Below are 15,536 nucleotides of genomic sequence, written 5' to 3'. Positions count from 1 at the left end.
AAATGAGGAACAGTAGCCTACCTTTCTCATCTACAGGTTGTAGCTCCTCACACTTCCCAGTGATTTTGTTCACCAGCAAACTGGGAAAACTGTACAAGCTTGTTTCATCAATAAGATGACACAAACTAAAATGAAAAATGGGAAATTCAAGACCCCCCCCCCCCATTCTTTTTTTGTTTTAAGAAAAGAAACTTTACATGATATTTAAAATGTATCCAGTTTAATTTTTAGGAGATGAATATGTACACTTTTAATTTCATCATTTACCTCAGGCAGTGAGCAAGTACTGTATAATAGATTTACAAAGCAAATACTGACATAGTATTCTGTCAAGGCATGTTCCAGCATCAAAACAGGATTCAAAATACACAGGTATGATTTTTGTCTGACATAAAATATGAGCTCATTGATCACTTTTATAATTATTTTGGAATATCCAAGAATCTGGAAAAAAAAACAAAAACAAAGTGTTCTCTTGTAGATGACAATAGGAAATACAATCAGCAGTTCTCATTAATGCATTAAAAGGGAGTAGCAGCCAAAGAGAGAGAACTCAAAAAGCATACATAAAAATATAGACTTCTTTAAAGGATTTACTCTCAGGGAAAGGAATATTTTAAGGCATCTTAAAAACATGTAGTGTAATTTGGCAATCTTTGCCTGTGTCAACTTTGCATTTTTGTTCCGCTCTTGTGAAACAGTCACCCGGCCTCTACACAACGCTGATAAAATGTTTTCTGCTATCCTGAGATGTTTTCCTCTGCTTGAAGGCATCTGAGGACATAGAGGATCACTTGATAGCAGAAGATATATTGGTCCTGTAAGAAAGATGAGTCAAGAGTGAGAAACAAATGATTCAAAGAGATTCAGAGGTTCAGAATTATTGTGCTTGGAAGTAAGAATCACCTCTGTCTGGACCATTCCCTGTCTCTGAAGTCTCATGTTCCTGACAACATCTGAAATATCAAACTACGAAAAAAAAAAGACAGAAAGAAAAAAGTTAAATATTGCAATCACCCTAAACTAAACAAATTAAGTCACAAGCTCAGATAAAAATGAAGTAAAACTTACATCAGCATCTTTACTGATGAGACCCAGGACCACATCTATACAGATGAGGGTTCCTGAACGGCCGATGCCTGCACTGCAGTGTGTGATTATCGGCCCTGACTGGTGAACATGCCTCATGTAAGAAATAAAAGTGAGCAGCTGCTCTGGTTGGGTGGGCGTTCCGTGGTCGGGCCACCCCGTGTAGTTCAGGTGAGTTACATACTGGGCTTCATTAGTCTGAGGAGAGAATGTGAAGGTTAGAAGTGTGCAGATGTTTCAATAACAAGAATGCAGGAAATGCTAACATGAAATTACCTGGATGTTTTTGACTTCAATGAGTCGGATGACGAAGTTGTCCAGATACTGGTCTTTGATCAGCATGATCTGTAACCGGTCATCCACCATCTCTGCTGTCATTGCCGTGTCTGGCCAGTACCGCTGACATTTCACTTTGCCACCCTCAACTTCCTGGGTCATCATGGCAATCACATTTGACTTCTGCTCCCACACCATTTGCCAGAAGTCACCCAGAGTGGTGGGTAAAGGTCCCTGGCAGGCGATGTACAAGAAGTTCTCATCCTTCACTGGCATGTTGATGAAGTTGGCGTTGATGTAACCGCCATCTTTGCCCAGCATAACTCGAGTTGTGTCAACTAGAAGAGATACGTGTGTTGAGATCATATTTCAAATGAGATCCAGTGTTTTGGTTTTTAGCTTTTGATTTGGTGAAATTTATTCACAAGCCTCCAAGTTTCCTATTACTATACAAATATGGATGAACATGCAACTTTTCTTACAGGGGACAATGTTCTTGTAGCGATTCTTCTTCTTGTTCTCCTTTGTCTGACCTATTAGGCACTCATCCAGTGGCTGGAGATTCTGAAGATTCTGTGAAGGGAGGAAAACAGATGTTCATTAAAATCAAATGAATTCTAATCAATTCACATGCATTAAAATTCAAAAAGAGTATCTTACTTCAAACTCCTGCAGCGGGACTTTCTGCTCCAGGAGGCCCCTCATCATGCGAACCACAGTGTTGAGCTTTGGTCCTGTGTACTGGCCATCAGGGACCACTTTGACGAGGGGCAAAGATGTCAGCTCGTCCTCTGTGATGATCGGCCCCCCTGGAGGAGACACAAAATGAAAGAAGGTAAAGATGAGCTTGGCTGTGTGTGAACCCTGAAATGAGTAAAATAGCTTGGTGAAATGTAGATCTCATCAGCGTCCCTCCCCTTTGGCATGCCATCTTAATTGTAAAATAGATTTTAGATCACAAGTTTAGAGAAGGTTGATCTTACTATCTCTTGACTTGGAGTTCATGTTCTCAATAGGCAGTTCGTCACTTCCCCATGTGATTTCATCTTCCTCTGGCTGCCCGGCACTCATTTGCAGATAGCTGTTGATTTGAAATCATGCACAGTAATTACATGTAAATGTATATATAACATGAAATCTGATTGGAGTGCATCCAAAAAAAGAAAATCATACTTTTCACTCCTTGGATCATCAACACTCTCCTCCTGCCATTCCACTTTTCTGGAACTCTATCAAGTGAGAATCACAAAGCAAACACTATAGCAATCAAATATAATCAGTATGCCGTTTCATTGAATCTGGTCCAAGTCAAAGTTTAATTTGTACCTCAGGAGAGTCTTCAGGTAAAGAAGAGCCATCACAGTCTGTGTCTTCAGAAAACTCTGCACTATGCTCTGTCTCCCTTTTCTGCTCCAGAGGACCATCTTCATAGTCTGTTAAAAAAAAAAGAAAAAAGAAAAGAAACATAGGCTCATTTGTAAAGTAAAAAAAATAAATTCAACTCCTGAATATTAGCTTGTTTTGTTAGTGAAGTCCTACTGCCTGTATTGTAAACTCTACCTATTGGTGGTATGGTAGGCCCTCCGGCACTCAGCTCATTCTGGGGGCTACGTAGCTTTGTCTTCACTCCACTGTCCTCACTCAGATCTGAAAGCAAGGGCAGCGCCAGATCTTTACAAATTAGAAGAAGTAAAATCGTTTTTTTTTTTTTTTTTTTTTTTTTTCCAAACCCAGTTTTGGATTGGTGCTTGCACCTGTGTTTCCATTGCACTTGTCAGAGTTGATCGGTAGATACGCGAGGTATGTGTTTGGGTTCTGGTCTGGCGGTCTGGACACTATAAGATGTACCAGGCCTTTAGCTTTACGGATGGTGGTGACAGCTTTGGTGTGGGAAACCCCTGTCATTAGTTCCTCATTTACCTGCAAGAAAAAGACAAGACAGCCATAGTTAAAACACATTTGTGCAAGGCTTTGTTTCAAACATCGAGACATACTAATTTGTTACAGTTCACAGTAATTGAATCATGTAGGGGATCATTTTTGTGCAAACAATGAAAGCATCTAATATTTCAAAGTCCAGGTTTCTATATCCGAGCTAATAAATTCATCATCTGGGCAGTGGAGGAACATAAGAGACATTTGAACAAGGATAATATTTATTAAATCTTATTTAACAGAATTACATTTATAAATATGACCTTACAATTTGAGCAACAAATGTCAAACTCACCTTCAGCAGCCTGTCTCCCACTTGCAGTTTTCCTGAGGACTCTGCTACTCCTCCTGGTGTGATGGATTTGACAAAGATCCCTCTTTCCCCTCCGATCACAGAGAAGCCCAGACCTCCAGATTGTGGCTTCTCCAAATCCAGATTTATGATGTCCTCCTGCATAATCAATACTCAAATATGTGATCATCTTCATTTTAGGATTCAAAACTGAGGAACGCAATCTAGAAAGCATACACTTTATAGCTTATCAAGCTTTTGAAGATCACATAATTAATGCAATAACAATATTCATTTGGAGTTAGATGTCTTGACCTACATGTATTTATATTTGCCATTAACAGCAAATTGAGTTTCAGATTATGGAGCACAAGAAACATAAAACAAAAATGTGCTTCTTTGAACTGACCTCTAAAGGACAAAGTGCTGCGAGACTCTCTCGGATCTCAGATTCTCTCGGGTCCTCCCCTTTAATAAACCCTTAAAAACAGAAAACAGTGTTGCAAAGTAAAAGACCTAATCAGAATGCCCCAGATGGCGCTTTTGAAGAGTGAAACATACCATTGATGCTGGATGAACCTTTGGGCTCAATGTTGTTGTTGAGAAAAGAGACACTTTTCTGCCCTGGAAAAACAGGCTTTCCATCCCTTAGAAGCAAAAGGAAAACATAATAGAATTATACAGCGTCCCAGGATAAAAATAACATCCAGTAAAACCATCAAGATGAAAGATCAACACTGACTCAACATAAAAATTTCCATTTAGACTACATGTATCCCCTTATTGGTGCAAACTACCTTGTGGCCTTGAGCGTGAGATTATTGAGTGAGAGCTCCAACAGTCTTGTGTTCTCGCTCAGAGTCAGGTCCTGGGTGGGAGCGCCACTGATGTAGTGGATTAAGTCAAGTGGGCTCAGGCTGCCTTCCTCAAAGGCCAAAGTGCCGGGCAGGATGTCTCTCACAAACAAGACTCCATAAATGCTGTCACTACCACCATCTAGTACCAAACCTGGGGATACAAAGCGAAACAACTTTTCGTATGGGCAATAAATCCTAATGAGAGGTTTTAGCATATGACAACAGCTGTTCCTTACCCAGTGGTTCTTGGTGGCCTTTGAAACAAATGTCAGGTAGCAGGTGGGCTTCAATAGGGGGCTTTGGAGCCTCCAGGACCCTCCCCACCACCAAGTCAACTACCCGAGGGGCAGCACGCACAAGATTGACAACTTCAGTGTGACCCATATTGCTCACGTCCGTGTTATTCACCTATGAATAGAAAATAAAGAATTCATTGTACTCTTTATGTTTCAACATAATTGCTCTTTGGTTGGATGATAAGATTAACTCTCATGTTTGTGATGTAATGTCTAGCCAGCAATTAACCCAGACTTCCTTGCACTACACATAACTCTTTTACTAGTTAACAGAATTAACATCACAAGTTTGGGATGAATTCGTACCATGATCATTCTGTCACCGGGTCTGAGTCTTCCATCTCCTTTGGCTGGATCCTGGACAATATCATGGATGTAACACCCATGATCATTACCTTTGGTGAGAGTGAAGCCCAAGCTGCCTTTTTCTGACTTCACCAAAGAGACCTTTAACTCAACTTCCTAATAACAGAGAAGAAAGTTAATGGAGTAAGCACTGCTTTAAATAAATATTTAAAATTAACATACACATTATTGTAGGTGATCTTTCTTTGAAACTGTTAGATCAACAGGTGTCCCAAAAGCTTTCCTTCCTTAGTCCTTACCGGGACTAACTCCTCTATGTCCTGCCCATTGCCAGACACAGTGAGGTTTAAGGGCAGAGGCAGGGGAGGAGGCAGTGGATCTGGGCTTGGGGCAGAGGGGGAGGAAACCATCGGCAGGGAGGATGACTCCTGATCGGCTGCCGCAGGGGATGAAGGATGCCTGTTAAAACACCAAGTTTTTATGAAGTATCTGAAAAAATTATGAATTCGAACATGAGCATTATTTTGACACTGATCAGGTACCTCTTGCTGAGGTCTGATCTTGTCATTGAACGGTTTGCAGAATAGAAGGCTGAGTGGATAGTGTCGTCCAGTTGACCAGTGCTATCATAGCGTCCCAGTCCCAAGTTGCTGCTGGGCGTCTGGTAGACGCTTTGGTCCCAAGATTGCCTGCTTTGCTCCAGGGTGCTCGGGCTAAAGGCTTCCTCCACCTCCTCATCCCCATCTGTACTGTCACTGTAGCTGTTCCGTCGGCCAGGAGTTTTCAGCATAAGCCTTTCAAGGGCCTCCTCCACAGGGCCCTGATTCCTCTTGGGTTGCAGAGCTGGAGGGGAGGTTGCCCTGACTGCACTCTGGCTGGGCTCTGTTTGGGTCAGTGGTTCCTTTCTGGGTGATGGCATGGGAGTCTGAAAAGAAATTGATTTATTTTAAATTGTTAAAATGTTAGAAGTTCCACATAAGAAAGGAGGGAAAAGCGCAATTTACTGACTCACCAAAGATGAAGTGTCCATCTCAGGAAGAACACCTTGGTCAGGCCTACAGAGGAGCAAAGTTACCTCCTGTCCCGTTCCTCTCAATGCTGATATCACCTCCTATATGCACACAAGGTAGGAGACAAACACACAACTCCTAATAAATTATCAGATCATACTACTTTTTTTCCCCATTTATGAGGCTGTGATACAGAAGAAAGAGATGTCTTGCATACATGCTGTGAGAGTCCTTTGAGAGGTGTTTTATTGACACGCAGGATGACGTCACCCACATTAATGCGACCGCTCTCTGCAGCTGGCTGACCAGGAAACAGCTTTTTAACCCGCACCATGCTGGTGCCAGGGGCATCGTTAGGGATGACTTCCTCTCGACTAAAACTGAAGCCCAGTCCTGATGTGTTCTTCAGCAGTCGGACCGCAAAGACATTGTCTGTGGGGGCACATGACATAAATACAAAACTCTCTAATGTCTGCAAGTGTCTGTGTGAGAAGGGTTCAGTGCCCTGCAAATAAGAGGTTAAACAGAGCGGATGGATGAGTAAATGGTAGGTAGGATAAATAGTTGGGACAGTTTTAACCCATAAGAGGTAGGTCAACACCCCTTGAGCTGTTTAAACAATATTTTTACATCTGATAGCATATTGTCTTCCATACAACAACAGATGCTCCTACGAATTCACTGATTACCTTTCATTACCATTTTGGTGCACTATAGCAGGTTTCCTCCGTCAGAAACCTGCTTCAGAATCTTTACTTCATGCCTTTGTGGCCTCACCTTGTGTAACAAAGCTGTACTCTGGTTTCTCTTTGACCTCATGTGGCTGCTCTCTGTTCTTGGTCTGGTCTTGCTCGTTGTCAGCACATGGTGGAGTGCACTGAGGTGTGAGGGGAGCGTGGACACTGTCTGCAAGCGGATGACCCTTCTCCAGCAACAAGTGCACTGTCTGAGGGAGGGAACGAGCCACCCCAGTTAATGGCCAGCTGGCAGCAACTTAACAGCTTGTGAGCAAGGTGCCCGTGGTAAATGTCAAGCCTCACCTGCCCAGTATCTCTGAGCGTCTCTACTGCTTGCTGATGAGTGGCTCCCTCTAGACTCTTTCCATTGACTGCCACCACACGGTCACCTGAATGTTGGACAGTCAAAGTGGTTAAGACACAGAGTCTAAACAGATGAAGACAAACTTGTTTGCGTAATCAGTGCTGGTGCCCTTACCTTTCTGTATCCTTCCATCCAGCTCAGCTGCACCTTTTGGTATGATGGCTTTAACATAGATGCCTCCATGTCGAACATTTGTGTTGACTCCACCCTAGGAAGTGAACACAACTCTTAGACTATTGGGCTGCCAAAGAAAATTGTTAATGCCATACTTTCTGTGGGTTGTGGATGGGAGATGTGAATAGGTTTTTTTTTTTTTTTTTTTTTTTTCCCTTCATATGCAAAAGGATAAATGCTTTGTCTGTACTGAAGGTTCAAGAGTAGAATTCTGATTTTACGTACATAATATTTAGCAATTGATCTAAAACAAACAAACAAAAAAAAAAATTAACTGAACTAGAAAAAACAACAACATTTAGAGGAAAATACTCTAGTTTGGTGACATGATGTCATTTGTCTGTCTGAACTGATTCACATTTTGGTAACTTAGGTGCTGAGACATCTGCAATCACAAATAACATTAGGTGCTTCAAGACTGGTGAAACACAGTGGAAAAATGCTTTCATCAGTCCATTACACCAACCTGCCTTGTTGATTCCAAATGTAACAGCTGAACAAAGCAAGTATCACTTCACAATTGTGATTCAGTTGGAGATGAACATCTAAATGATCAGAAACAATATGAATTTCTATCTAGTGTGAATTTAGTTATTATTGTTTGAATGATGGTTGTAATAAAAGTGAATGGAATTCTATTCAGTTATTCTAAACTCAAATATTTGACCCTAATCCCAGATTGAAGACACACAAATGATTTGTTATTGAGTGTTATGTTCCCATGCAAATCAATTAGGTGTTGAATATCTGTTAAAAAGAAATTTTATTAGTGGCAGTAATCTTGCTGGAGTCTTTAATCTGTTGTTGGCCCTTAATGTGAATGTGTTTGATCTTCATCGATTAAGGACACAAAAGTTAGGATGCAAAATTAGTTTGGAAGACATTATTCCCATTAGAGTATTCAGATCTGACTACACAAAGTGTTACAGGAGCAAACCAAACCAAGCAACATATACAAAAAACACAGACAACATTGACAAAATGAGGGGGAAAGGGACCAAAACAAAGAGAGGGTGGAAACCTTGCCGAACAGTACCGTGACACTTATGCCCAGGCTGCTGTCTTTTTTGGACAGCTCAATGTCAAATAGTTCTCCTGGATGGAGACTATTGACCCCTGGGCCATTACCATTAAAATTTTCCATGATGTATTCCTGCAAACAGAGAACAGGGTATTATGTTGAATTATCACAAGCTGGGGCATGCAGAAAGCAAAAGCTATCAAGGAGGGGTGACGAACATGAACTGGGTAATGCTGAGAAGGAACGAGCAGATGTACAATCAGGCAATAACATGCAGTGTTGAGGTACAAAAAAAACAGCCTTGCATTGACATTGTAATTGCAATGACAGGCAAAGATTATATACAAGGCAGTTAGTTGTGTCAAGCATCTCACAGGTAATGTGTAATGCTTGTTTGAGGAAGGATCATTTTTAATCATGCTCCATTAACAGTAGTTACTTTAAGATTTCCTCTTCCAGGATTAACACAAATTTTGACTCATATCTCCTGAACAGACAAATACTATGCAATGAGGTATTAAAGCAAAGAATGCATTTCCATCATTAAATTCATCAAGATGAAGGCCACACCTTTTTGACCTTAAGTTTCTCTTGACTGCTGGAATAAGTCTCCTCATCCATGTCTGAATCCCCCCAGTCAGAATGCTCCGAAACTTTGGGAGCTTCTGATACTTTAGCTTTTCTGGTTTTGGGTGGCAGAGCCGGTGGTGTTGGGTCCAAATCCACATTAGCTTCTGGTCTCTGATGTTGGACGTTGGTTGCAGCTGTGACAATACTTCTCTCCAGGCACTGCTGAACACCATTAACAGGCGGTTGGCTGACTTTAGCAACACTGCTTGTCCTGGAGGCCTGAGAATCATGCTGGTGGACTGGGGAGGAGGCAGTTGTCGGTGTGCCAGGACTGTGGAGAGGAGGGGTGGAGCTTCCTGTTCCCACATGCTCCTCTGACGAGGTATCAAAGTCTAGTTCTCGTCTCTGGCTAGAGTTAGGTGCCTTTAGTGAAGATTTCAACTGGTAGGGGACATAGGCTGAGGAATTATCTGTCAAAATGAAGACCAATAACAGTGATATTACACTAAAAATCCAGACTTTAAAGACAATAAAGAATAACACACAAATCCAATATGACATGATACAGTCCACTTCAGTTCCAGAATTTACCTTTGTAGAGCCTCTCCTTGGGCTGTGACACCACCAAAGTAACATCATCAGGGGCATTTTGAAGTATATCAATTGTTGTTGCATGACAGAGCCCTTCCAGGTTTACATCATTCACAGAGATCAGCCGGTCGCCTGCATCATCATCATAAGTGTAATTCACAAAGAAGATAAACAGGCATGGCAACACAAAAATAAACATTCAAGCAAGGAACTAAAGGAAAAAAAAAAAAAAAAAAAAAAAAAAAGGTATTGAGGGCAAAGACACAAAACACAGCCGTACCAGGTTTGAGAGAGCCGTTGACATCAGCAGGACCCCCAGGAGTGATGGAGCTAATGATGGTGCCGAGATCCATACGGCCAGAGTTCTCCCCTCCCACAACCTGGAACCCTGAAGAGTGCACACCAACACAAACGGATGTGAGCACAGGAGCACGTACACACACAAACCATCAATTATTTGAAGAAAATCCATATACCCGCTTACCCAGGCCATACTTCACATCTTTCTTCAGGTTTACAGTTGTAATTTCCCTCTCTGGAGATGGCAAGGCGTTGAGTTTTTTCTTGAGTGAATCTGTGCAATGCAAAGAGCAAAGAAATGAGGCATTACTTATGTGTGTGTGAACATTTCAGAAATTAATTGTATATGCTGTGTTATCTCTACCTGATGCACATTGAAGTGCAAATTTGGCAGTTAAATTTCACAAGGGAGATACAGCAAGCCCCTCTGACAGCATGAGTACATCTGCACTGCAATTATTAATCAACTAAAACAGGCATAGCATGTCTCAAATGAACTCCTACTTTAGCACTGCTGGCTAATGAGCCTGAAAAGACGGGTTAAGCTAGGATGAAAGGGAAGGTCATGAGTTCAGTGCCAAGCATGAAGCTATTAAAATGGTGGGACCGAAGCCAGAGTTCACTTCCACAGGCAGGCGGCACTGAGACGGCAAAGACTAATTTCTGCATTATATAACTGTGATTTAGGACTTATTTTCAGTTTGCATATCCGCACTTGGCAGTACCATGGTCAACATATGGCTCAACAGATTGACAGGGAGGATATTATAAAAAAAATAAATAAATAAATGAAAAAATGGATGATAGCGGAGAGTGGTAGGATATTTCATGCATTTCCTACACTCTGCATAAATCATGGCTATCCAGACTCTGTATGTGGTGAAATGAGAGGCAGGAATTTTAGTACCTACCATTAACAGAGACTGGAGTTGAAGGTGGACCAGAAGAGTTGTGCATACTAACCCCTGAAGAGAAAACAAGAGTTCAGCAATGCTGTTCTTTGATTTTTGTGCATTATTCAGAACAGTGACGATAATTATTGGATGAGTATGCATTGCAGTTGTAGGAATTATGTTCTCTTTCTCATTGACTTTTTTGTTTTATGTTAAACAAAGTACTGGATATGAATTACACCATCGGTTTTTCAGACATGCTGTTGATCTGCCACAGTGCAGTTACACTAACATCTTCACTGAGATTGTCTCCAGCTTTCTCTTAACATTACGCCTTGATAAACATTATAAGCATGCTTATTTAATTTTTTTGTGTTAGTAAGAATAGTGCTTCTGCTCAGCCCTTAGCTTCGAGCCTGTCTTTTTTCAGAGAGGTGAAATGGAATAGGTAAGGTAAGGTTAACAGAATTTGCCTTTGAATTTTCTGAAATCCTTTGTTATCTCATGGCAAAGATGGAATTGCAGAGAATTAATGTTTCTTAAATATGACAAGGTCATTAATTCCTCTTGAGACTTCACCAGAAATACCATTACATATAAGATATTTACATTTCAGGTTGCAACGTTACACAATGTTGTGCTTCCCCACTAAAAAAAACATCTACACACGCCAGCATCCTTACCTACGACATATGCTTGCCCTGCATCTTCTATGGAAGAAGAATCAGACTCTTTTTTGGACTTGGCGAGGCTCCAGACTGGGCTGCTGTGGGACATTGTACCAAACAGCCTAAGAAGGAGGGAGAGAACAAGGGAAATATATTTAGCCTGAGGAGGCAACTTTGCTTCCTGATCAGGGGCAGAAGAAACAGCGGTAGCACAGGTGTTTGTGATTTATCAAGCTGACACGAGGGGGAATAAATGGCATGAAAACATGTTTTTTTACCAGTTAAAACAGGAATACATTGGTGGTCATAACAAACAAAACACAGACAGCGACCAAGGCATGCATGTACACACATACCCCCCCTGAGGATTAATTAGCTACTGCAGGCAGCGTTCACTTCTGTATGTCTCTATAGTGTTAAGGCAAAGCTATAGTCCCAGTGCTACACTTAGTAACCTGTCCTGTGAGCTTGACAACTTTACAGATGGAGAACTAACAGGCACCAGTTCCCAGTTAAAGGAAAATAAGATTTTAAATAACTATTTAAAGGAAAAACGCATGTGATGTGATGTTAATCATTATATATACTGTATACTCATGTATTTGGAAACCAATCTGACTTCATTTCTCTGAACTCACTTGTCAGGTTGGTGTGACAGGGAGTCCGTGTCTGAGCTGGCTCGCTGGTGTTGCTGGAAGGTGCTTGGTTGAAGTTGACTCAGTCCACTGTGTGCTGGGCTAAGATGTGACTCTGCCGCTTGGTGCTCAGCAGATTCTGGTGTCTGTCCAAGGTTGTGGTGGGAGCGACTCATTATCCGTGGATTGGAAAGAACCATGGAGGCCACTGGATTGAAGCCTGGAAAGCGAAGCTCGTCTTGGACTAATATTGGCCCAGATGGTGCCTTGTTGAGGGCAACCTCTGAATATGAGATCCTCTTCAGGTGGTCTGGGTTGGAGCGTGTCGATGAACTGGGGGCCAGACTGCCTGAGCTCACCGTCCTCCCTGCTGGGTCTCCATTTCGAGAGTCAAAAGAATTCTGTAGAATGCTCAGTGGGCAGTTCTCTGATTGTCAGAAAGGAGATTCAAGACAAAAATAGTGAATTGTTAACATAACAGCAAAATATGAAAGCAGGGAAATTCCACGGAGCTGCTGACCTGTGTCATTAAAAGCCGTCAGCAGTCTGAAATAATCATTGCCGACATGGAAAAATCAGGTACTGTCCTCGGCATTGCAAAGCAAATCTCTCAATTTTCTGGAGATATCTATCTTAATCATCTGAGCTAATGGTCTGGCCTGTCTTCTTGGCAGTCATAGACTTATAAATTTAGTAATGAATCGTCAGCAATCTGATGGGAGTTCAAACAGTGATGTGAACCAAGTAGATCCGAGGCTCATCCAAGTGAAACAAATCAAACCAAGCAATATAAAATGAACTACAACAAACAAACCATCAGTTCAATATCACCTAAATGTTTGAAAACTAAACAGACATTTTAAGAGAAGGAAATTGGTGGGCTTTAGATTTTATCTGTGCAGGATGGCAGCCACCTCTTCTGGACATGTCACTTTTGTTTTTAATACGTGAAGTGTTTTTTGCACCATAATAACATATCTCTCGGTTATTATAATTGTTAGTTCTTGCTGGTGAAATATTTCCATCTGTCTGGTGCCTGATGTAATAACACTGAACTACCCTGACAAAACATACGTGCAAGCTCACTTCTTTCCTACCTAAGTCCTGTAGCTCCTGGTTGTTTTGGCGGGCTTTCATCTGCAGGTGGAACTTGTGTTGATCAGAGCAAAGCTGTAGCAGATACTGACACGTCTTGTTGCTGTCTGCCTGAAACACATGCTTGATCCCATCTGATGTGTTCTGAAGGCAAATCTTCTTTTTCTTTAGGGTGACAAATCAAACATGTAAGTGTACTTGTGTGCTAATTTACAGTGCTTAAATTGCATTTACAGTGATTATGTTGCAGAGAAAATGACCACTCTGGAGACAGGCAACAGATCTTAAGCAGACTATGGTGGAGCTTTATTGTCATCACATAACCACAGCACAAGAACACAAAAGATCAAAAGCCCAACGCATCAAAGACTCCCCCACTCTTGTAGTCTTGGTTTTGTGTGTATGTGGTACATGTTTTGGTCAAAGGACAAAATGGAAAGATTTTTATGCCAAATACCAAATTCTCCTTTGACAACTCAGGGTTACAGATCTTGTTAGTATTGCCAAGTTCTCCAGATGGGAAACTTATCCCACATTTCCTACTATTATCAGCCCATCTGTTTTATGAAAACATCAGATATTGGAAGCATTTCGGAACATCCACATCTATTCCACATCTACTCCACAGATATCTGATTTCATCAAAATAATCCACACACCCAGGTCAAAATAACCCAGTCAAACACTCACCCCCTTCCTTTTGCCCTCCAGCCCAACATATGGTGACTTGGGGATTAATGCGGACACTATAGTTAACATCAACAATATAGAGACGGGCACATACCGTAAAAGAAATCTTCTTTGTCTCCCTCCAGGGGAACCTTAGCACCGGGGTACGGTTTCCATTAAGGACTTCAAAAATGAGCACCCCTTTAGAATAAACACCCAGCATGATGCCTGTCTGAGACCTTTTTTCAGGAAGCACTCGATGGAAATGGACCCCATACTCTGTCAGCCTCTGGGTCACCTGAGAGACAACCAATACAAGAAAACCTAAATTCTCAAAAACCCACAGTACTGTAAAGGAAAGGAAAGATGCCAATGTGAACTGCGACAGATTAAAATTGACTTCTTGCAGATGGGGCCTTTGAGCAAGCCACTGATCTAATAATAGGGCATTAATTATCTACTAATTATTTAATCACATACATATGACTCAGTGGTTTCCAGTGGCTTGAAGCACATACAGCTGTTAAGTAGACTGTAAACATTGGCAGCTATTGCAAGACAGATCACAAAGACAAAGGCAGTGGGTGGAATTATTTTTAGTTTGCTGACAACCATGATAAAGTAAACTACTTCCCCGAACACCTGCTACTGGATCTATCACAAAATAAACAGTTATACTGCAAAATTGCTGCGAGACGAATAAGTATGTCAATGCCAGAGTATTTTGGTACTTTTTCCATTAGTCTGAAACCATGATTCTTTCTCTGACCTTTAAGAATTCAAACTCTGCCTCTGACTCAGACGCTCCATAGTAGTTACTGTGAAGTTTCGGGAGTTCGTCCTTGATGGTTGACTGGTCTACCTTATCCAGGACAGACACTGGCAGGTAGTGCTCTAGTCTGTAATAGGTCTTCCCATGGAGCTATGACAGAGGAGTTAATATGATTATTTATCAGATTATGTTCAATTCAATGAGATGCTTGATTTTATTCCTTCTTAACCCTTTAATGTCCTCACTAAGAAAAAAAGAAATGGAAAAATTATTTCTTTGCATTTTTATTTCCTTGGGGCAATAACAACATTATAAAAAAAAATGCAAGTTTTTAAAGTATAGGCCTCTACAAAATGGTTGAGCAGGGCATTAAAGGGTTAAGAAGGTAAAAGTTTTTGCAGTCAAATGCACTTATATATTATATTGATAATATATAAAATATTGATATTTTAATTTTTATTGATATTTTAAATAATGATAAAAACTAAATAAAATATTGTTGGTGGATTAATTGTGTATTATAGAAAATTATTATGTAATATAGAAATTTGGTACCTCAGGTTGGTAGTCACTGAATTCAGCCTGTAGAGCAAGAGAAGCTAGTATCATGGCATTTTCTGTGTCACAGCGCATCCTTTCCTCCAAGATATCCTTCCTCAGCTGAAGGTAGTACTGATGTTTGGTCATAGCATGTCTGGTAAAAAAAATAAATAAATTAAAAAATAAATTAAATTAAATTGTGCATATTGGTGTGCATGCCAATATCTGGGTATCCTGTTATATGACAATAAAATGTATACCTCATCTGAGGCTAACTACAAAGACAGAAACATACTGTATTAGGTTGACATCATCAAGGAAGAATTTGATGCGGAGGAAAAGGTTAAAGGGCATGTCAGATTTCCTCTTCTTAGGATCATCTTTCCATCCCTCAGGGGCCACTTTGGAAAGTTTGGCATCAGATTCAACGAAGAAAAACTCATTTT

The 15,536-nt window shown here is 40.9% G+C and overlaps 1 protein-coding gene across 3 annotated transcripts in view; it reads right to left on the bottom strand.

Annotated features, from left to right (window-relative positions):
* Nucleotides 1-203: 203 nt before the first annotated feature.
* The window catches only part of ptpn13 (protein tyrosine phosphatase non-receptor type 13), a 38,630-nt gene continuing 23,297 nt past the window's right edge, over nucleotides 204-15,536 (bottom strand). The window contains exons 13-49 of one of the 3 annotated variants that reach the window (XM_029515362.1): nucleotides 15,386-15,536; nucleotides 15,106-15,244; nucleotides 14,548-14,700; nucleotides 13,894-14,076; nucleotides 13,112-13,274; nucleotides 12,018-12,441; nucleotides 11,395-11,501; nucleotides 10,730-10,783; nucleotides 10,003-10,092; nucleotides 9,799-9,906; nucleotides 9,519-9,650; nucleotides 8,928-9,397; nucleotides 8,358-8,489; nucleotides 7,277-7,370; nucleotides 7,102-7,187; nucleotides 6,839-7,007; nucleotides 6,279-6,493; nucleotides 6,064-6,162; nucleotides 5,594-5,976; nucleotides 5,351-5,510; nucleotides 5,052-5,207; nucleotides 4,686-4,857; nucleotides 4,390-4,600; nucleotides 4,154-4,239; nucleotides 4,002-4,072; nucleotides 3,596-3,751; nucleotides 3,120-3,285; nucleotides 2,926-3,012; nucleotides 2,692-2,798; nucleotides 2,539-2,594; nucleotides 2,349-2,446; nucleotides 2,026-2,174; nucleotides 1,848-1,938; nucleotides 1,366-1,703; nucleotides 1,072-1,287; nucleotides 907-969; nucleotides 204-818 (exon numbers count right to left, since the gene is read on the bottom strand). In XM_029515362.1, coding sequence (XP_029371222.1) covers nucleotides 741-818; nucleotides 907-969; nucleotides 1,072-1,287; nucleotides 1,366-1,703; nucleotides 1,848-1,938; nucleotides 2,026-2,174; nucleotides 2,349-2,446; nucleotides 2,539-2,594; nucleotides 2,692-2,798; nucleotides 2,926-3,012; nucleotides 3,120-3,285; nucleotides 3,596-3,751; nucleotides 4,002-4,072; nucleotides 4,154-4,239; nucleotides 4,390-4,600; nucleotides 4,686-4,857; nucleotides 5,052-5,207; nucleotides 5,351-5,510; nucleotides 5,594-5,976; nucleotides 6,064-6,162; nucleotides 6,279-6,493; nucleotides 6,839-7,007; nucleotides 7,102-7,187; nucleotides 7,277-7,370; nucleotides 8,358-8,489; nucleotides 8,928-9,397; nucleotides 9,519-9,650; nucleotides 9,799-9,906; nucleotides 10,003-10,092; nucleotides 10,730-10,783; nucleotides 11,395-11,501; nucleotides 12,018-12,441; nucleotides 13,112-13,274; nucleotides 13,894-14,076; nucleotides 14,548-14,700; nucleotides 15,106-15,244; nucleotides 15,386-15,536 — 5,813 coding nt within the window. In that variant the 3' untranslated portion in view covers nucleotides 204-740. The remainder of the gene's footprint in view (nucleotides 819-906; nucleotides 970-1,071; nucleotides 1,288-1,365; nucleotides 1,704-1,847; nucleotides 1,939-2,025; nucleotides 2,175-2,348; nucleotides 2,447-2,538; nucleotides 2,595-2,691; nucleotides 2,799-2,925; nucleotides 3,013-3,119; nucleotides 3,286-3,595; nucleotides 3,752-4,001; nucleotides 4,073-4,153; nucleotides 4,240-4,389; nucleotides 4,601-4,685; nucleotides 4,858-5,051; nucleotides 5,208-5,350; nucleotides 5,511-5,593; nucleotides 5,977-6,063; nucleotides 6,163-6,278; nucleotides 6,494-6,838; nucleotides 7,008-7,101; nucleotides 7,188-7,276; nucleotides 7,371-8,357; nucleotides 8,490-8,927; nucleotides 9,398-9,518; nucleotides 9,651-9,798; nucleotides 9,907-10,002; nucleotides 10,093-10,729; nucleotides 10,784-11,394; nucleotides 11,502-12,017; nucleotides 12,442-13,111; nucleotides 13,275-13,893; nucleotides 14,077-14,547; nucleotides 14,701-15,105; nucleotides 15,245-15,385) is intronic. The other 2 variants (XM_029515363.1, XM_029515364.1) reach the window with 2 other exon arrangements.

This window comes from Echeneis naucrates, chromosome 12 (assembly GCF_900963305.1).
Source record: "Echeneis naucrates chromosome 12, fEcheNa1.1, whole genome shotgun sequence".
Classification (NCBI taxonomy): domain Eukaryota; kingdom Metazoa; phylum Chordata; class Actinopteri; order Carangiformes; family Echeneidae; genus Echeneis; species Echeneis naucrates.
Note: the sequence above shows the minus strand (reverse complement) of the source record. Positions and strands in the feature narration are given on the sequence as shown.